The 22,698-nt window shown below is 34.9% G+C and overlaps 1 protein-coding gene across 1 annotated transcript in view; it reads right to left on the bottom strand.

The window, feature by feature from the left end:
* Positions 1 to 22,698, bottom strand: part of ROBO2 (roundabout guidance receptor 2) — a 609,164-nt gene that overhangs the window by 130,994 nt on the left and 455,472 nt on the right. The window contains exons 6-7 of the mRNA XM_049627999.1: positions 10,692 to 10,819; positions 6,118 to 6,129 (exon numbers count right to left, since the gene is read on the bottom strand). Coding sequence (XP_049483956.1) covers positions 6,118 to 6,129; positions 10,692 to 10,819 — 140 coding nt within the window. The remainder of the gene's footprint in view (positions 1 to 6,117; positions 6,130 to 10,691; positions 10,820 to 22,698) is intronic.

Below are 22,698 nucleotides of genomic sequence, written 5' to 3'. Positions count from 1 at the left end.
TTAAAAAAAAGAAAGCCTGGAATATTTCCAATACTAAGTTAAATTATATACAGCACATAACATTTTCCAGATTTCAAGGTGGGTAGAGGGTGGTGGTATCAAAAATATCAATTGCCTTATTCTGTAAGTAATGTCTACTTTATAATTTTTCCTGAATGAATTTTTCAATTACTCACTTTTATTGGATGTCTTGGTGGTCTCAGTAATGTGCTTTAGAGCATGTTAAAACAAAACTGCACTTCAGCTCAAAAGAGATTTTTCTAAAAAGAGGATAGAATTATTTTTGTGTTTAAGCAGTGAAAACATTGCAAAAGCAATGTGCCTATAGATTTTTGTTTAGAACAGTGGCTGCTTCTTTTAATTAATAATAACAACATGGAAATTTTGCCTAAAACATATATATTTCTAAATACCTACAAACTCTGCTGTGGCCAGTCATGTTCTTCCATCAAAAGAACACATCGTTTTGAGTCACTAAATAAGGAAATATGTAGACGATTCCATAAAGTTGTGTATTGTCAGTTTGTTTTTGATGTTTTAAGCAAGTTTCACCTGATGCACACAGCTTTTCGTCTCCGTACTGGAGGCAGTCAGCATCTAGCATATGGTGTACATGATAGAAAACGGAGCAGGGCTCAACTTCACAAGCAAGGCAGCTGGTAGATTTGACAGTTCTTTTCCAAATTACTCATCATGTTTTGAGTTGCTGCTAGGAAAAAATGTGTTGCCCATCTCCAAAATAGATGTTCTTTTTTATTTTTAAGCTTGAGAAAGGCTTCCAATAGAAAATAAGACAGATGGGTATAGGAAGCAAGTTATTTATCCCTATTTAGACTATTTTCTTCTGTCAGTTCCCTTATCAGAACTTATCAGAAGAGTTTTCCAAATAAATGGATATTTCCACATTTTTTGCTAACTGTGTCCTATGAGGTACTTTTGCATCTCATGTAAAGAATGACTCTGGAATAGTAAAATGTCAAAGCCGCGGGAAGGGCTGGCAGACATTTGATAATCAAAGTGGCCTTTGTCTAGATTCTGTGGTAACCAGCAAATATGAAAGTGGGATTAAAGGACTCTTTTCAGACGTTGATAACATTGCAGGCGAGGAAGTGAAATCTGGAGAATACTCTTCTTCATTGGCAAGTATGTGATTGTCTGCTTTCAGTAATGTCTCCCACGCCAAGGATCCTCTAAATCAAGAGTTATTCCTACAATCTCAAAAATAGAGACCAGAAGGTGTTTATCCCAACTGCAAATTGCAGAGTTGCCAATTCTTCAATTCCAATGCAGGTCATAAGAGTTATACATATGGACAAAACTCCCAGTTTGGGGGTTTATAATGATTTCTAAATGGGCTTTCCACCCATACTACCAAGTGTTTTTTTTTCTTTATCCTATATGTAATGTAATGATTGATTCTGAATCTTTGCAGATATTTTTACATTTTAAAAATAAAAATTTACAAATTAAATTTAATTTACAAATTATAATTTACAGTATTTACATACTCTGGAATCTGAATATATTTCTAATTTTCTTTCAAAAGCTTTATATAGGAACTATCCCTTAAATTTTCTCTAAATTTTATATACTTGGTGCATATTTCTTCACCTAATTTATATGGGACTTCAAGGCCAGATTTTTTTCTCCTTTCTGTGGCTTCTACTTTGTTATATACCCTTTATGTTATCTCTATGAGCTTCAAAGTTGAAAAACTTACGTTTCAGTCCACTAACAAATACTAATATTAATGTACTTTGCAGAGAACTTCAAAGTTGAAAAATGTGTGTCGTAGTCAACTAACAAATATTAATATTAATGCAGTTTCTATTATTTGAATATTTAATTTATGATTTACCTGATTTGTACCTTCTTACATTACAATAAAAGTTGCCATATCTATCACTCCTGAATTCAAATTCATCTAAAAAGTTTATGCAAAGATTCATATACACCAACAATGAGCAACTGAAAGAAATCAAGGAATCCATCCCATTTACAATTGCACCAAAACCCATAAAATACCTAGGAATAAATCTAACCAAAGAGGTGAAAAATCTATACACTGAAAACTATAGAAAGCTTATGAAAGAAATTGAAGAAGACACAAAAAAATGGAAAAAAAGATTCTGTGCTCCTGGATAGGAGGAACAAATATTGTTAAAATGTCAATAATACCTAAAGAAATCTACATATTTAATGCAATGTCTATCAAAATAACACCAGCATTCTTCACAGAGCTAGAACAAATAATCCTAAAATTTGTATGGAACCAGAAAAGACCCCTAATAGCCAAAGCAATCTTGAAAAAGAAAACTAAAGCAGGAGGCATCAAAATCCCGGACCTCAAGCTATACTACAAAGTTGTAATCATCAAGACAGTATCGTACTGGCACAAGAACAGACATTCAGATCAATGGAACAGAATAGAGAACCCAGAAATGGACCCACAAATGTATGGCCAACTGATCTTTAAAAAGCAGAAAAGAATATCCAATGGCATAAAGACAGTCTCTTCAGCAAGTGGTGCTGGGAAAACTGGACAGCGACATGCAGAGGAATGAACCTAGACCACTTTCTTACACGACACACAAAAATAAACTCAAAATGGATGAAAGACCTAAATGTAAGACAGGAAGCCATTAAAATCCTTGAGGAGAAAGAAGGCAAAAACCTCTTTGATCTTGGCCACAGCAACTTCGTACTCAACACGTCTCTGGAGGCAAAGGAACAAAAGCAAAAATGAACTATTGGGACCGCATTAAAATAAAAAGCTTCTGCACAGTGAAGGAAACAATCAGCAAAACTAAAAGGCAACTGACAGAATGGGAGAAGATATTTGCAATGGACATATCAGATAAAGTGTTAGTATCCAAAATCTATAAAGATTACCAAAATCTATAAATATTATCAAACTCAACACCCAAAAAACAAATAATCCAGTGAAGAAATGGGCAAAAGACATGAATAGACACTTCTCCAAAGCAGACATCCAGATGGCCAACTGACACATGAAAAAATGCCCAACATCACTCATCATCAGGCAAATACAAATCAAAACCACAATGAGATACTACCTTACACTTGTCAGAATGGCTAACATTAACAACTCAGGCAACAACAGATGTTGGCGAGGATACGGAGAAAGAGGATCTCTTTTGCATTGTTGGTGGGAATGCAAGCTGGGTGCAGCCACTCTGGAAAACAGTATGGAGGTTCCTCAAAAAACTAAAAATAGAACTACCCTACAACCCAGCAATTGCACTACTAGGTATTTATCTAAGGAATACAGGTGTGCTGTTTTGAAGGGACACCTGCACTTCAATGTTTATAGTAGCACTACCAACAATAGCCAAAGTATGGAAAGAGCCCAAATGTCTATCGATGGATGAATGGATAAAGAAAATGGATGAATGGATAAAGAAAATGTGGTATATATGTATATATATATATATATATATATATATATATATATATATATCATTTGCAACTACATGGATGGAACTGGAGGGTATTATGCTAAGTGAAATTAGTCAGTCAGAGAAAGACAAATATCATATGACTTCACTCATATGAGGACTTTAAGAGACAAAGCAGATGAACATAAGGGAAGGGAAAAGTAATATGAAAACAGGGAGGGGGATAAAACATAAGAGAGTCTTAAATATGGAGAACAAACAGAGGGTTACTGAGGGGGTGTGGGAGGGGTGATGGGCTAAATGGGTAAGGGGCATTAAGGAATCTACTCCTGAAATCATTGTTGCACTATATGCTAATTTGGATGTAAATTAAAAAATAATAAAATTAATTTTAAAAAGCTTATGCAAAGAAAAAGCAAGCTAATTTCCTCATTATCAGTCTCGTCTCTGGTGATCCACTAAAAGCATATCCAACGTTCAGTTTCCAAAATTAATAGCAGTTGTCAAGTTTAAAGTATAGTTCTTCATATTTCTGAACATTGTCATAAGTCATTGGAGATAGATTTATGAAATGACAGACTTTCCCAGAACAAAACACAATGTGTCAAAAAGCTATTCTTTAGTTCCAGTCCAATGGGAATTAAAAAAATCATTTTAAACAAGAATAAAACAGAAATAACTTCAAAATGCCTTGCAGGTGACAAGTACATCCCAATACTCTCTGTGCATCACATTTTCTATTAATGAACATCTTTTCTATTTATGAGTTTTAAATGTATTGGAAATTATTAACATATTGTTTTATGTTCTGGGAACTTGTGAAGTAATATAAATCAAGTGGTCATAGTTTATCGGCATAAGGTTTCTACATATAAAGATCTACAATTTAAATGTTATTTTTCCTGTTAACCAGAAAAGTTATCTTATTGTTTCCCATTCACTTCTTAATGTTTTATATCATACCATAGATATGTAAAGTTATCATTAATAAGAATTCATACAATACTAAAAAATGAGGCTTAAAACTGTAACATATTCTTCAATTTCCTACATCTCCAAGTGTAAAAAAGCATGATCAATTTAATAATTATATTGAAAGAAAACAAGATTGTATTTTATGACTGCAAGACATAGCTATGTTTCAAAAACACGAAAGTATAAAATAATATATGTCTCAGAAACTAGGAATGTTGACCAATATTGGCATATAAAGTGTTTCCACATATATAATCCGACCTGAACTCATTTCCTTCCTACAACAGCTTTGAAAAGTCAATATTACTCTCTCCATTTTCTAGGTGAAGTCACTGAGGATCAGGGATATCAAACAACTAACAAAAGAAGCACTGCTCAGAAATAGCAGACCAGAAACTCAGATTGGGAAACCAATGTTCTATTTTCTGTATTGTTATGTATGGAGGAATATACTACATAACAATAAGGTTTGTGAATGTTTCAACTAATGGAAAAAAAAAACGTTATGAGTTTGGACCAATACATATCAAATGTCAATGTCAAGTCAGTGTATTAAGAAAGATTTTGAAGTTAGATGGACCGTTTACAGAGCTGTGTCAAATTGATAATTTATTAAAGTATCTCTTGATATATAAAAAAGAAACATACTAAATTCATTTACCCATCCATCCATCCATCCATCCATCCATTTATGCATCAATCTGTTCATTTCCTTATAACACAATTACCAAGATTTCTTTTATTTAAACACATGTATTGGTTGGTTAAGCTAAACTTTAAAAGAGATGCAGAAACATTACTAGATCAATGAATTTGAAAAGATTTTTTTTTCCAAATGTTTACAAATAATTACCACTTAAATTACTGCAAATGCAGTTAACTTCACTTTTGCAAAGCTGAAAGAAGGATGAGATATATTAAAACCACCACCTTTCCATGCCAAAGAACACAATTCATCCTTCCCTTTCCCTCTTAGTGTAAGCATCTCCTTAGAATAACTTGAAGCATTCTACCACATTTTGCTTAAATAGGCATACAGACAATAAGTATACAGCAGTTAAAAATGCCCATAATAGGGGCGCCTGGGTGGCGCAGTCGGTTAAGCGTCCGACTTCAGCCAGGTCACGATCTCGCGGTCCGTGAGTTCGAGCCCCGCGTCGGGCTCTGGGCTGATGGCTCGGAGCCTGGAGCCTGTTTCCGATTCTGTGTCTCCCTCTCTCTCTGCCCCTCCCCCGTTCATGCTCTGTCTCTCTCTGTCCCAAAAATAAATAAAAAAACGTTGAAAAAAAAATGCCCATAATAAACAAGGACTCGAAGCTGTTTATAAAAAAAAAGTGCATCCAGTAGGCCAACTTCTTGAGTTCATAATCATTTATCTTAATGAATATCAAGCATAACTAATACATGATTATTTTACATATACAGGAAAAAAGAATTATTGTATTTTTCTCTTTAAGAAAAGTTAGCAGTTTATAGTATTAAACATTCATATTATTATTTTTCATGAAAATCATTACTTATTCATTGTTAATACCAAAAGTCACTATAAAATTGTTTATCAAACTGATGAAAAGATCAGGAGCAATTTTTTACAGAAGATAGTCCCTCAAGTAATATTTAAACATGGGTGATAAATATATTTCATTCTCTTAAATCCTAGTATGCGTGAGTTATGAAGCATTGTACAAAGCCATGCTAAATGGATAGAAGGATGGCTACTTACCAACAGGGCGAGCTGTAGACATTACAATGGTGTGGTGAGAACATAAAGAAGAAATTAAAAAAAAAAAAAGAAAGAAAAGAAAATTATCAGAATGCATGATGTGTAATGTTACATTTAAGTATGGACAGTAGAGTGATTTCTAGTCTTATAATTCAAGTATGAACAGGATGTCTGAGTTTGACTAAAACTGAAAGTTATACATATAATTTTAAGAAAATAATTATTTTGCATTCCAGAATTAGCTCTATGTGATGTGAGAGATAATTTCATGTAAAGTTTGATTGTCATCACTTACTATAGTTATTATTTCAAAGAACTTTTTAAACAGCCTGTATTACCCCCAAAGTTAAGAACCTGACGAATATAACCATTCAAGTCACAGACTAGCAAATGTCATGTCAATAAAAGAAGGCCTCACTGTCTGATTTAAATAGGAATTGGATTTTAAGCATGGTTAGTCAGAACCATTACAAGGACTACAGAAAAGCCCCTGACGCTGCTTTTCAGCCAGTAATAAGTTAAGATCACATCACTTTTCATCCGTGGACAGGGTGGATGAAAATATAACAAATAGGTTGGAACATCCTTAGAGATTTCAACTGAGTAGCTCCCTAACTACTGTTAAACATTTTTCTTCTTCTTCTTTTTTTTTTTTTTTTGGCAGAGGGCAGGAAACAATGACTGACAAGTTGATTCTTGTTCACTCTGAGAATGGCTTTCAAACTGCTGCTTCAACAAATTATTATTATTTTTTTATTATACCATAACTTTCAATCACTAACATCATTAGTAATAGGCTGGCCCTGTTATTAATGCACAGCAATTGTAAGAGACACACATGGGCTTAATAATACTTTCTTTACAAAGAATAATGCCAAATCAATTTAGATAGTAAACCACTTTATATAAAAGCAATGGAAAAAACATATGGTGCCATTATTCCAATGAAGAAGAAATATATTTAGTAGCATTTGAACTTTTATGAACTCTTACATTCAAAATATAAACTTTAGTGACAAACAAGTGTCTCACCCACATCCTAGTGGATAGCTCTAGTGCATATATAATGTGACTCTAGAATTTAGCATAGTTTTGTCTTGATGAGGTCTCATTGGACATGATGAGATGGATATAGTCATTGAAACCATATTTATAGGCATTCATTCACTCAACCAATACGCCATGATTCTAGCTTTGTGCATTTTCTGAAACAATATGGTGCTGCCTATTTAGGAGATGCATGCCTTATATTATTATTTATTATTAAGAGGGGGATTAAGATAATTCAAAGAAGAGCAAAGCAATTATAGCAGCAGGATGAAAATTCTAGCTCAGTGAAGCTCTAATGTGTCCTACAGTCTATGATGTGTTCCCATAGCAAGAGGAAGAAAAGAAGAAAGTTGTCCAATGCACAATTTCTTTCCAATCTTGGGGGAGGTGCACAAAAAAAATAACAACCAAGAACAAGATATCAGACGAAATCATAAAGTTGTGCCTCATTCGAAATATATATCTCTTAATTTATCAACATCCAGTAGGAAAAGAACTTTGTCTTTTTGTTTTTAATTTGCATTTTCAGGTGTCACCTGAGGCTAAATCTCAAACACAATGTTTCATTTAGAAACGAAAAGGCATTTTGAGTCTATGATAATAAAGAGAGAAAAAGAAGAAACCATGGTGAAAAATCAGGTTTAAAAAAATAAAATATATTTCTCTTTCACCTAGTCTAGGGTAATTCAAAAAGGAAAAAGTTTTATTGCCCTAGAAGCAAGATAGTTTTTCCAATGAAGTCTTGATTTATGCAAAGCCAATTTCAGCAATTGAAATGGGGAAAAATGTTTACAAATATGCAGTTTGTGTTAACACATTCTGGAGCCATTTAAAAAAGCTCTCTTAGATCATGAATTATTTGATTAGAATATAAATGCTAGGAGGCTGGTTGTTGTTTAGCATTACTTCTTTCTAATTTTATGTTCCTCAAGTCAGCAAAGGGAGCCACTTGCTGTTAAATTTAATTTTATAGTCTATTTTCACCTTATTTTGAAGTGGAAAACAACTGAGTAAATCTGTGTTCCAGATTTTGACTACAAAAGTCCTTTTCCTTTTTCCCAATTGAATATCATGATAAAATTTTAGCAGAAACATCCCAATTAAACTTCTTGTTTTTGTTACATAGCAACATTTTATCTTGAAAAAAACCCCAGCAGGTGGATGTTTTCAAAATCAGCAAATTAAACTAAACTGTGTCCCTGCATTAAATGGATGAAAATGGATGTGGCCTCTTGGGTCGGTTGACCCTGTTCTAATAAAACAATCCAGGGAAGGGCTAACCATTTCATGTACGTGCATAGAAAAATGAGCACAGAAAAAAATTAAGTCATAGATAATATGCGTTTTCTCCTGTTAACCTCTTAGCATGAGAAGTTCCAACTGCTTTTCCTAATGGTAAAAAATATTTTTAAACAATATTTTACTCCACATTCTATTGTCTTATGGAGATTTTTTTTTTCTTTAACCCTGTCGCTGAGGTTCATTCAGTCTTAGATGAGTAATAAATACATACCACACAGATTAAACTCTCTAATCCATCTACAGGACACAGATTAGGGGAGAGACCATTTAAGGTTTGCTGATTTAAAAAAAATCCTATTAAAAACAAAAAAACTCTATTAGTTTTTTAAGTTAGCTCTAAACATCCATGCGAGAGGAGCATGCTTTGTTAAATGAAATGTTAAACCTGAAACTTTCAACAAATTACGAAAACAATTAGCTGGGAAATATTTTAAAGCAAACAGACCACTTCATGTCTCATTCAGCCAAGCATTCAAGTATAAAAAGAACTGCTGCTTCTACAAACAAACAACTCCTCACATTTTCTCACCATTTATGTTTAGTCAGCAAATATATATATATATTTTTTAAATGGAACATTTCTTGGTGGGTTGTTTATTTTTTTCCCCCACTCACTTTAGAAACAACAAATAAATAAGCTTTGGGGGAAATTTGGTCAAGTGATTGTTTTCCCAAAGGACTAGCACACAAATCTATATTAATATAGAATCACCTACAGGGAAGGTAGATTAGATATAGTAAAGTGGCTTACAAAGACTATCAGATTTTGATAATATATAATCAGTGTATATATTTGATTGTTATATGATCATAGCTTTTTATGATCTGTTAACTAATGAGGAATGGAAATGTTTTTAAACAACTAGCTTGCCAATTTTGTCTAAATCTGTTCTGTATCTAAGTTCACGCTAGAATGTCTGGATGGGAGGAAAAAATGGATTCAGTGGAATAAAAATGCAGTAACTGGAAAGTATGGAAATCATCAATATTTTCCAAGTCATTCAAAGTGCATGTCTCCTAATAGTTACCTGAAGGAAGTTAAGTTTTGGGTTCTGTTTGTTTGCTTGTTTGTCTTTTAGTGGTTTGATGCTGAAATCATAGGTCAGCAAAAATCATTTTTGGTCCAGATGGAGGACCAACATGAGAATCCCTGACACATTTCTCACCAAGCCAAATTCCTCCAAACCTTTTCACCCGTCTGTGAAAACTTCTGGGAGTACAGCTGCACAAGGTAGGAGGTGTGACTAAACAGGATGAGATATAACTGAGTCTCTCAGTTATAGGGTGCGAGCATGCAGCTGACCTGATAAAGGATGAGAGGAGAAGCCATCAGTTGGGGTGGTGGGAGAAAGGTGGAAAGAGATCAGAGGACGTGCTTGCCTATCGCTGTTTGAAATCCCGTGAGTGTAAATGATGCGGTGGGTGATGTCTCTTTGGCAAGAGTAAGTGTAGATGTCCACATGGTACCACTTGGTAGCTGGGGCTATATAATGTACTCATGTGAGTCAACAGGCACCACCAGGAAGACAGCTGATTCATTCTACCTCACTGTAGGGTTAAGTAATGCTTTCTTTCACTACTAAGCAATTCCAGGGAGTCTATAAATGAATATTATTCCCATGAATGAAAAAGTGCATGACACTTTTCCCAGAAAGTGTAAGTTGTTACAGGAGCCACACTAGTTCAGTTATTCAAGGCCAATGAACTTCACAAATCACTCTCTCAATCAGATTTTCTCAATGCGGTAGCTCATTTGTATCCATTTTCCACCCTGCAAGCAGTGTCAGTTTTATTGTTTTTAATTGCTTCTTGGATGCTGAAATGAAACAAATTTCAAAGTAGTACTCTACTAGTATAAACCCGACAAACGAGTAAACAGAAAACAGAGTACCTTTGAAACTGTAACACTTAAAAGCAGTAAATACTTCAAAGCGGTGGGACCACGAAGACTAGTATAAATCTTTTCTACTCTTAAGATTTACTTTTAAACCATATTAACTATTATTCATTAAATTAAAAAATCGCTTCAAATAATCATCCCTTTGAACCAAATTTGAAAGTAATTTTATTTCAATTAATAATAGAAAGGACACAAAATCTAAACATTTTAGTAAAAAACAATAGAAGAGTATCAGCTATTATTTTGACTGTGAGTTCACTTACCAATTTAACCAAATATTAGTCTGCTGATTCAACTGTATTTCCCATCTTACGTTTCTTACCTCGGACTGTGAGAGAAGCAGAGGCTTCCACTTTTCCAACCCGATTCTCAGCAATACACATATAGGTGCCTTCATCTGTACTCATGGCCTTTTTAATTCTCAGAGTATAATCATCTTTGATGTCATACCTGTGTAGAATATGAATTGGTCTTATTAAATAGCATTTCAGCTATATTAAGATAACACTGTTTTCACCTTCATTTCTTCTCTTTTGTGACTGTATTTCAACTAAAACAAAACACATGTACACATACACATGTAATATGCCGCCACAAAGTGTAATTGCTTAGATTTAAGGTTTTACTAATAAGATCATTAAGTTCATATGTGACTTCTTGCGGTTTGATTATCAATGATCGATACTTTATACATATATACATCTCTTACTGCATCAAAACTAGAAAAGGCATTAAAAGCACTTTAAACGTTTCCGTGGTAGTTTTTAGATAATAAGGAAATAGTGTATATTTCAGTTTCTCGGTGAGTTGTATTCTATCATTTTGTAAATTATGCTGCATTTAAATATCGGATTTAATTTGGGGGCATCTTGAATATCAAGCTAAAATATATTAAAAGGCATTTTTTCTCTTATTTGTTGGCCAATTGACACAAACACCTGGTTGAAAGAATTAAGAAGGAGCCGGGGTTTTTTTTAATTAGTAATATTAACTCTTAAAATATCAACATGCCCTGGAGTGGTTTTTGGAAATGCACATCCTCAGCTCTTTCACACATATTTATTTGCTTACTTCTATTTTTTTTAAGTTTATTTATTTATTTATTTAAAAAAAAAATTTTTAACATTTATTTATTTTTGAGACAGAGCGAGACAGAGCATGAGCAGGGGAGGGGCAGAGAGAGAGGGAGACACAGAATCTGAAACAGACTTCAGGTTCTGAGCGGTCAGCACAGAGCCCGACGCGGGGCTCAAACTCAGGGACCGTGAGATCATGACCTGAGCCGAAGTCGGACGCTTAACCGACCGAGCCACTCAGGCGCCCTTATTTATTTATTTTGAGAGAGACAGAGACCGTGCAAGTAGGGGAGGGGCAGAGAGAGAAGGTGAGAGAGAGAATCCCAAGCAGGCTCCACACTGCCAGGGCAGAGCCTGATGCGGGGCTCAAACCCACATCTTCGGGTTTGAGATCATGACCTGAGCAGAAACCAACAGTCGGATGCTTAACCGAATGAGCCACCCAGGTGCCCCTCATTTCTATATTTTTAACAAGTAGACTAACACAGTAGCTCAGAAAAAAATTATAAAATTTTAACATGAATCTGTTGAAATGCTTTCACAAGAATATGCTTATTAGATTCTAAGAGATTATGATTACACAAGCAGAACAACAAAGCTATTATCCTTTTCATATCTGATCTTTCCTCTTGATTTTCACTGATGGCCTTTGTTATTTCACTCACACAATTTTGCAATAGCTTTTGACTGATCACATTGACTTTCTTCCTCACATATATCACGCAGACAAAGCTGTATTTTAAAAATATTACCTTAATTGGTTCTGTCTGCTCACAACTAGCTGTGATTTCCTATTGCTTTCAGGACAAAACAAACTTTTTAGGCTTGCATTGAAGATGAGTATAATCAGATTTCTTCTACTTCTGGCTTTAGCTAAAAGAATAATAGCTTATGTTTATTGCAGTGTAAGACCTAATAATAGTTCTGTTTTATAGAGCTTTGCGTGACAAAAAGCAATGTCTATGAACCAGTCTTGCCAACTAAACGTAGCTATCCATGATCCTCTATCCTCCAATAATGATGGTTACTTTATTGTCAGCATGTTTTCATTTAAACTTCTGCTGAGTTACAATGTCATAAGTTGTTAGGAAAGCCTTATCAAACTCTTGTTTGAAGCTTTCCATCTCTATACTAGAAAACTGTAATTACTCTCTCCTTGAAACCTACTGCTATACAATCATTCTGCACTTGCTTACTTTTTGTATTTGTTTATTTTGATGCAGGCAGAGATCCTGTCTGCTTCACCCATTGCTATATCCTCAGCCCCTAACACAGAGCTTTTAACATCCAGTAGCATAACCAAGTAGTTTAGAGGACAGTCTCAGGAGCCAATGGCCAGAGTTCTAATCTAGGAGTCTACTTCCTCCTATGCTGGTAAAAGTGGACAAGATACTTAAATTCCCTGGGCCTCCTTTTCTTCATTAGCAAAATGGTGCTGACAATAACAACTACCTCATGGAGTAGAAGTGAACTTTGAAGGAGACGTTACACATAAAATGCATAAAACTAGGATACAGAAAGCACAATACACATTATCTATTTTTATTACACATAGTAGGAGTTCAGGAAATACTGGCTGATTACATGATGAATATCTCATTTCTTCCTGATATAATCTAAATGATTGCAAGGCTGCAAATTTGCCACATTTGTCCAGTAGGGTTTTCTTATGAGCTACATTTACAGTTTAGGAGGACAAGTCCTGGGCTAAAATGCATACAAGAGTAACAGTGCATGTAAACTTTCTTTGCTTAACTTTGCCAATTAAAAACACGAAAAAAATTTTTTTTATGATGGCTTCAGAAAAGGTGCTGGTGATGTATTTAATGTCTAATAAAAATAATCCTTCCTACAGTTAGCCTGCGTGACATGCTAAGCTCTCGGATACAAGGATTGAATAAAAATATAGTAGAACAGATCAACAAAACCAGGAGCTGGTTCTTTGAAAGAATTAACAACATTGATAACCCCCTACCCAGATTTATCAAAAAGAAAAAGGAAAGTACCCAAATAAATAAAATCAAGAATGAAAGAGAAGAGATCACAACCAACACTGCAGAAATACAAACAATAATAAGAGAATATTAGGAGCAATTATATGCCAATAAAATGGGCAATGTGGAAGAAATGGACAAATTCCTAGAAACATATACACTACCAAAACTGGAACAGGAAGAAATAGAAAATTTGAACAGACCTATAACCAGTAAAGAAATTGAATCAGTAATCAAAAATCTCCCAACAAACAAGAGTCCAAGGCCGGATGGCTTTCCAGGGGAATTCTACCAACATTTAAAGAAGACGTAACACTTATTCTTTTGAAGCTGTTCCAAAAAATAGAAATGGAAGGAAAACTTCCAAACTCATTCTAGGAGGCCAGCATTACCTTGATTCCAAAACCAGACAGAGACCCCACTAAAAAGGAAAACTACAGACCAATTTCCCTGAGGAACATGGATGCAAAAATCTCCAACAAGATACTAGACAACCAGATCCAACAATACATTAAAAGAATCATTTACCACGATCAGGTAGGATTTATTCCTGGGATACAGGACTGGTTAAATATTCACAAATCAATCAACATGATACATCACATTAATAAAATAAAGGATAAGAACCATATGATCCCCTCAATAGATGCAGGAAAATATTTAGCAGATATTTCTAATTCATCTAAAAACACTGAATTCTGGTTAGAGTTTTGTTACTGGCTCTTATTTAACTTAGTAAAGTCGCTTCACAGCACTCTGAATTTTTATCAAAAGCTAAAAGAGAGGAAGATGATCTTGAGTGTCTATAAAGGACTCTCTGGATCAAACACACATGAAAACCATATCCTAAAAAAATTTTTTTAATATTTATTCACTTTTGAGAGACAGAGCACGAGTGGGGGAGGGGCAGAGAGAGAGGGAGACACAGAATCCGAAGAAGGCTCCAGGCTCTGAGCTGTCAGCACAGAGCCTGACACGGGGCTTGAACTCACAGACTACGAGATCATGACCTGAGCCAAAGTCAGACACTCAACCAACTGAGCCACCCAGGTGCCCCAGTATTCTAAGTTTTATAAAAGGATACTTATATTATCCATAATTTATGATTTGTCATTGAGGAAAAAAAATAATGAATTGTATGTTGCCTCACAGTTCAAGCAAACAAACAAAACACAAAAATACACATCCATTAGTGCATAGCATACTCAGAATAATCCTCTGAACCAGAAATTTTCATTTTACAGATGAGGAAACTGACCCTTAGTCGAGTGAAATGATTTGCTCAACGTCATTTTACTAATAAGAGAAAAATCAGAATTCAAACCTTGAACACTGCCTCTCAACCTGGTGCTTTTTCCACTCCTTATGTACCCCTTCCCTACAGTAAAATACTTTGTTGAATTTTTAACTTAAGACATATATGCCACAATATCTATATCACCTGGATAGAAATATAATTTCACATTCAGCAAACATAGTTATACCTTATGGCAAATTTTACCTCACATTAGATAAATTCATTATATAGGGAACAACATGGGGGATAGAGTGACAGAGCTTTTTATATCTTGCTTTAGTAAGAAAAAGTAATTAGGAGAGCCTGGGTGGCTCAGTTAAGCGTCTACGTTGGCTCAGATCATCTCCCGGTTCATGAGTTCTTGGCCTGCAGTGGGCTCTCTGCTGTCAGAGCAGAGAGCCTGCTTCAGATTTTCTGTCCCTCTCTCTCTGTCCCTTCCCTGCTCTTGGGCGCGTCCCCTATCTCTCAAAAATGAGTAAATATTTTTTTAAAAAGTGTTTAATTATAACTTACAGATTACATAATACTTGAACCCCAAATCAGAAAACCCAAGTCTGATTTGAAATCAGACTTGCTAAGATTTCTCACTTTTTTAAGGAGTGTTTAAGAAAGCCAAGAATAGGGGCGCCTGGGTGGCTTAGTCGGTTGAGCTTCCGACTTCGGCTCAGGTCACGATCTCGCGGTCTGTGAGTTCGAGCCCCACGTCGGGCTCTGGGCTGATGGCTCAGAGCCTGGAGCCTGCTTCGGATTCTGTGTCTCCCTCTCTCTCTGCCCCTCCCCCGTTCATGCTTTGTCTCTCTCTGTCTCAAAAATAAATAAACGTTAAAAAAAAATTAAAAATAAAAGAAAGAAAGCCAAGAATAGTAGTGGGGATACTGTATCAGTGTTTTAGTATTTTTAATTGTTTTTTGTTTGTTTGTTTGTTTGTTTGTTTACCAAGGGTTCCTTCATTAGGGATCCAAGTAATTGTGCATTCTACTCAATCATTGTAATTTGGTCTCCATAAGAAAAATGAAAAATGAAATACACCTTAGAGGAATAAATTGAATTAATCTTAGCTACTAAGAAAAGAGACAACCTTTCAAAGATACCATGCTAGTATCAGAAAATAGTAAGTAAACTTTTTTTTTTCTAACTATAGACAGGGTTTTAGTAACAGGCTGTAAAAGTCTGGATAAGGACAATGGTCTGGCGGTATGGAGATTCTGGTTAGAATATTTGCAGGATTCCAACTAGGTACAGAGAGTACATGTATCCAGGTCATAGGTCCATTTGCAGTGAGATAGTTAAGGCTGGAGAAGAAAGAGGTTTTTGCATGATATTTTTTTTAAGATTATTTATTTTTAGAGAGAAAGAATGGATGGGGGAAGGTCAGAGAGAGAGGGAGAGAGAGAGAATCCCAAGTAGGCTCCACACTGTCCCACGGAGCCCAAAGCAGGGCTAAAATGTACAAACCGTAATATCAAGACCTGAGGCGCACTTGACCAAGTGAGCCACTCAGGTGCCCCAGGATAATTTTTAATTATAAAATGCTTCCCTATATAAAGTGCTTCCTGGGTGGCTCAGTTGGTCAGGCGTCCAACTTTGGCTCAGGTTATATCTCACGGTTCACAAGTTTGAACCCCAAATAGGGCTCTATGCTGACAGCTCAGAGCCTGAAGCCTGCTTCCGATTCTGTGTCTCCCTCTCTCTCTGTCCCTCTTCTGCTTGCTCTCTCTCTCCCTCAAAAATAAATAAACATTAAAAAAAATTAAAGTGCTTATTCATTGGAATTAGTAGATGCTCAAACACTGCCTCATTTCAATTTACCTTTGAAAATCATTGACATTTGAGAAAATTATAATAAAAATGTAATAATTTTAATTATTTTATTCAAGAAATCCTAACATTTAAGGAGATTTACATTTCTCCTACATGCCAGGTACTACCTCTAAGACTTCTCCAGCTAACACATATGTTTCCTCAGTCCCAAAGTTTGATATGCACACGTTTCTGAGGGACATGCTGTCTTATGCCAATTAGAAATAACCGCTAACTACACTAGTCTTTCTGGGTCCCATCACACAAAACTAGCAAACCAACCATGAAAACAACAACAAAACAGATTTGAACACTCTCTGATATCTTGGGGTGCTCAGAATCTTTAAATTCTCATTTTTCACTGGATCTTTGCCTTAGAGAAGATTGTGAATATTACCAGCATTATGGATTTATTTAGAAGTATTTTGAATATATATAAAATGTCTGAATCTTTCCATCAAGAGAAACTTTAAAAAGCTCCCCTTCTGCAACCATCCATCAACATTTGAATCCTGTGTGCCACAATCTACCAACCAGTCTTCCAACTTATTCCTATGATGAGTGATCTCTTTCATTTTTGAACATCTCTATTAGATGATCTTCTATAAATGATAAAATAAAACACTTCTTCCAGAAGTTTCAAGTAATCCTATTACTTCCTGTGCCAATCAGAAAAGTGCACTCTCTCTCCGGCTTGAAGCCATATGAATTATTTCATTTTTAGGTCAAATATTTGTAACAACAACTGTATAATGTGCAGCAGATATATAATCTAAGGGTTTTAAGAAGAATGAAGAGCATCAATACAAATTCATCGGTTGATATACCTAAATATGATTATTTCATTCAACCTAAATATGGCTTCTCATTCAGTCACTCAGAATAAAACCAATTTCTATAATATTCAATGTTTTAGATAATCAATTCCTTACCTATCTGTCAAGGCTAATGTTCACCCTCTTCTAACCACATGACCCTTCTTTTCCTTGTTTAAAATAACTACCTCGTTGCTGTCACAACTTAATGGAGTGCCCTTCCCCACATCTTCCATTGCCAGTCCTTCTTGACTTTCAAGATTACTTAGATATTCCCTCAAAGATGTCTTTCCTGCTCAAATAATGTGAAGTAGCTTTCTACCCATCAGTAATTTTTTTAAATGTTTATTTATTTATTTTGAGAGAGAGAGCAAGAATGCAAGAAGGGGAGGGGCAGAAACATAGAGATAGAGATAGAGATAGAGGCAGAGAGACAGAGAGAGAGAGAGAGAGACGGAATCCTAGGCGGGCTCCACACCATCAGCCAAGAACCCGGTGCAGGGCTCAATATCACAAAACATGAGATTACAACTTGAGTTGAAATCAAGAGTTTGATGCTTAACCACCCGAGCCACCCAGGTGCCCCCCCTCCACCAGTAACTTTAAAAGATTACTTTTCTTTCTTTTTATTTATTTTTTTTATTTCTTGTGTTACTTTTATTATTTTTTAAAGCACATAACTCTTTCAAGTTTTTAGCTTGTTTGTTGCCTTTCAAGAGCATGCATGTTCCATGAAAACTTAATTTATCCTCATAAAAATTCTGGTAGGTAAGGAGGAAAAATATGATTTCCCCCACAAAACTTAGAGATACACAAAACTTAGAGATATAAAGTTCAACCTGACTGAAAGCAAACTATATAGCTTTTTAATAAATACACTTTTATAGGGGCATCTGGGTGGCTCAGTCAGTTTAGCATCTGAGTTTGGATCAGGTCACGATCTCGCGGTTCATGGGTTCGAGCCCTGCATCCGGCTCTGTGCTGGTAGCTCAGAGCCTGGAGACTGGTTCAGATTCTGTGTCTCCCTCTCTCTCTTCCCCTCCCCACTCATTCTCTGCCTCTCAAAAATGAATAAACATTAAAAAAATAAATATGCTTTTATAAAATATAGTATAGCAGAATCTGGGATATAATGTTTAATTTTATTCCATATTTATCCCAAGAGGAATTGCAGACATGACAATCATAAAGGTGATGTACATGAATTTAAGTTCTTCACAAGTAAAAATGAAACTTAGAATACTATTTCAGTAGAGAAAACCATGAAGAACATGAATTGGTAAACATAGAAATATTCAGTATACCAATATTAAGGGTGAACACTTGAAGCCTAAATTAAATACCTCTAGGTGAAGTGGGTGGGGGTACTAATTAATTATGTAATTAGAATAAAATACACAGAAATGAGTTATTCTAAGAAGCTAACAGATAATAAATTCTGAGACAGACTAAATAATTAAAAAATTGAGTGTAGTTTAACATCCTAAGTTTAAGATTAGAAAAATAGCACTTCGCTATCCAGAATGCCGAAATTCATTGGTAGCAAAGATTTAGACCGTATATGAATTTAGAATCTAGATTTTTCATCAACTATATTACAGAGGTTAGAACGTCATACCAAGAGACAGTATCAAGATTCAATTTTTTAAAATAACATGATGTATAGATCTATAAAGAAAAATTAAAGTAAGCATGGGGAATACTACCAAAATAGCAGCTGCTCCTATAAATTTTTCCTTAATGGGTTCAATAAATAAATGGTCAATGCCTCATGGTCTGGGTACAGAAATTTATACTGGGTAATATAAATTCATAATTGCAATTTGGTTATTTGTGGGCTGAACTATGCACGGAAGCAAGGTGTGTGTGTGTAAGTGTGTGTGTGTGTGTGTGTGTGTGTGTGTGTGTTTGCCTCACAGATGTTTTTAAATTACTGCAATAATTGATATTGTTTAAAGTTTTGATATCTTCATATACAAGTTTGGATTTTCAAATCAAGGTCTATTTTACTTCAAAGTACACACCTTTTCTCCTTTATTACATTGCCAACCCAATGGGTCTAATACAGCGGTGCACTGCACAGCTGGGGACACTATTCCTCCCAACACCACTCAACCACAGTGGCAATTTCTCGTCTGAACCCTGAAGGTACCCTGATGAGCCCAGGGGACTCAAGCACATCATGACCTTTAGCAATTTTTACAGTAAGAAGTATCTTAGGTCAGAGAAATGATAGACTTACAATGTGATCAAATTAACTCTTACTTGCAAAAACTTAAGAAATACAAGAACCGATTTTAAATAAACTGTATCCCAAAACACTTCAAAACCGAAAAAGAAATAAATATGTGGCTCATTCCTAATTTCGCATTTAGGCAATGTGAGGCAAAAATGACAAACTTCCTTTCCAAAGGCCACACATTGAGGCAATTATAATCAGGGAGAAAACTGTCATGAGTATCTACTACTAGCCTTTGTTTTCTCTAATGGGTCATGATTTCTCTGAGATAATAAATTGCCTCCAAAAACTACATATATCACAAGCAATTGGACGTCAAATATTTCCACAGGTCCAATAAATGTGGCCTTATTTCTTGTATTTCTTTCTGGATAAGCTGGGATGTGCACAATAGTAATCTCATTGATGCTTTTCACTACTGCATTGGATAATTGGAGAAATAATCATTTTTCCCGAGAAAGTAAATATTGACTGAGTAATACACAAAACTATGAAAACAACTCCTTACATTTAGAGAGATCTTTACAAAAGAGTTTAATACACGGTTTCACAACAATAAATGATTTAGAAAAAATTGCCTATTTCCAAACACCATTTTATAGAAGATTCTGAGATTGTTGTCTTGAGCTGTAAAGAGACTAGAATCCATGTCCTCTGCAGCAAGTACATTTATTCTTCTAACATAGAGTGACACGCCCCTTCCATTTGACATGTGTGTTATTGCTGTGTGTGTGTGTATGTGTGTGTGCGCACGTGCGTGCACATTGGGCAGGTGTGCATTTCTGCACCAGTGATTTTATATTCAGAGTTTCAAAAGTTACAGAAGATGACTTTATTAATATTTTACTCAATATTTCTCTAAAACCAACTATAATCCTAGGAGCTTCATACATGTGTTTACTAATATATGCACACTTTAAAATCATTCTTTAATTAAACAATCAAATGTACTTAAATTTTGCCTTGATTTGTTCTCCCTTTAAACAGTTGAGAATCAATTTTAAATAAGTAAAACATACTTCGTATAAAAGAGATACTTTGTAAATATGGTACAATATATATGATCAACATGTAGGAGGTATTGTCTGACTTTAAATAAAACCAGGGGGGAAAGAATGAAATAGAGGGGCAAAAAAATGCTGGTGAGGAAATCCTAATAGGAATTGGGTGATTTTGATTGTAAAAATCTGTCAGTCTCAGACTTACATAAATGCAGTCATTGTTGCCAGGTTTGATTAATGACAGTTGTACAATCATGTGCTGACAGTCCTCACCATAAAGATACCTTTTTTTTTTCTGATATGGAACACTGCTGAAAAATGCAACCCAATCAGATTTGGCCCCCGGACAACATGTGCTATCATCACTGTACCGTGAATTGAGATTGATTGGTAACCAGCTGTGACAAAGTGGGAAAAGAAGCTCTGTTTTTTGTGTTGTTTTTTTCCCTCCAAATTAAAAAAAAAAAAAAAAAAAAGGAAAAGGAAACTGAATTGCGTCAAAACCATTACCATATGTTCAGCTAAATAATAAACAAAACAAAATAAATTTATTTTAATACTTAACACAACAGTTTATGTGCGAGGTTCTGTTTATGCATGATCTTATGTTTGATGATCAATCTTAAAAGTGTTTCAAAAGTGAAAGTGTTATTCATGTTCAAAAACCAGTACTATACTCTAAAATCACTTCTAAATGTAAAGGATCTCTTATTTCTTTCATGGATAGTGAGGAGATTGCCTATAAATCTAAGTTTACTTTGAAGATACCAAAAAAAATTTTTGAGAACTGGCAACATTTTATACATAACCACATCGCATACAATTCTCATACTTTGCAATCCCTAATGCATTGTAACCTTCTAGGATAGGAACTTTTCCTGATTTTCTGCCTTTTGTAAACATAATTCAGATAATTTAGGGACCTCCCCTTCCAAGCTTTCCACAGTGGCCTTAGAATTTAGGAGGAGAAAAGAACAAAAGAAAATACAACACAATTTCTATTACAAGGTGGAATTTTACCAGGTTCATTTCAAGCCTGTGTATCTCATTGCCTTGCTTGAATTATGTGAGGATTCTGCACGAATAAAACTTCCTGAATGGCTGTTCTCATTTCACAAGCACCTTTGTTTTTTTTATGAGAGGAAATTTATTTTCTCAAGATCTTTACTTTTTGAAATCACCTACTACTTCTCGCTATGAGATGTCTGGCTCTAATTTTAGAACAAATGTTTTGAATTAGCACTTAACATTTTATGATGTATCTGCTTTATTAATCATTATGTTGGCCATTGGTAAAAATTATGAATTAAACCAGGAAACATCAAATGTCTAGGTAAGTAAATATGACTTTACTCCCTAAAGGAGAGTTAAAAAAAAGTTTGTTTTCAATTTTCAAAATATTTGCACTCAGTCCAAATAGCTGAAGATAACCCTACACCTTTTGGACTCTTGCAGAAAATGAAGAAATGTCTACAATAAGGGCCATTCCATAGTTCCATAATTCAATGCAAATTTAATTATGGAGACTTCATATAAAAATATCGCAAAGTCTATTGCCCTGCTTTCAAAAGAAGGATTTTTAGGGTAACAGTTACTCGTGAATCTTTCAGAGTCATTCACTGATAATTAAAGACACACTTATCAACTAACTGACAGCACTAGCATGGATTCCAGTGGACACGGAGATACAGCCATTTAGAACCCATGGTGATGCGTTTCACCTGCTCAAAAAAGCGTATGTTAACAACTCACAACATTAAATTGAGGCACTCCTGTATAAAACATACACTTTCTTGGAGAAATTTAAATCTTTTGCTTTGTTCAGGCTTGAAAGCGGATAAAACAGAAAAAGTTGCTCAATTTTCCTAAAGCAATCTTTCTGCTCACAATTATCACAACAAAATCCTTCCACAGACAACACTTGAAACTGTCATTACAACTCATGTAAGCGTCTCTTGGCAACCTAAATCTCAGGTGATAATTTCATACTCTCTAATACTTAAGGTATATCTGAAGTCAAGCTCTTAAATAACAATTGAAGTCTGGGAGCCAAAATGAGCCCAGTGGGTCATTATCATGCTGGCAAATGGATACCGAGTCAAGTTTT

This window comes from Panthera uncia, chromosome C2 (assembly GCF_023721935.1).
Source record: "Panthera uncia isolate 11264 chromosome C2, Puncia_PCG_1.0, whole genome shotgun sequence".
NCBI lineage: Eukaryota > Metazoa > Chordata > Mammalia > Carnivora > Felidae > Panthera > Panthera uncia.
The sequence above is the reverse complement of the archived record's forward strand: the minus strand, read 5'-3'. Positions and strand labels throughout refer to the sequence as shown.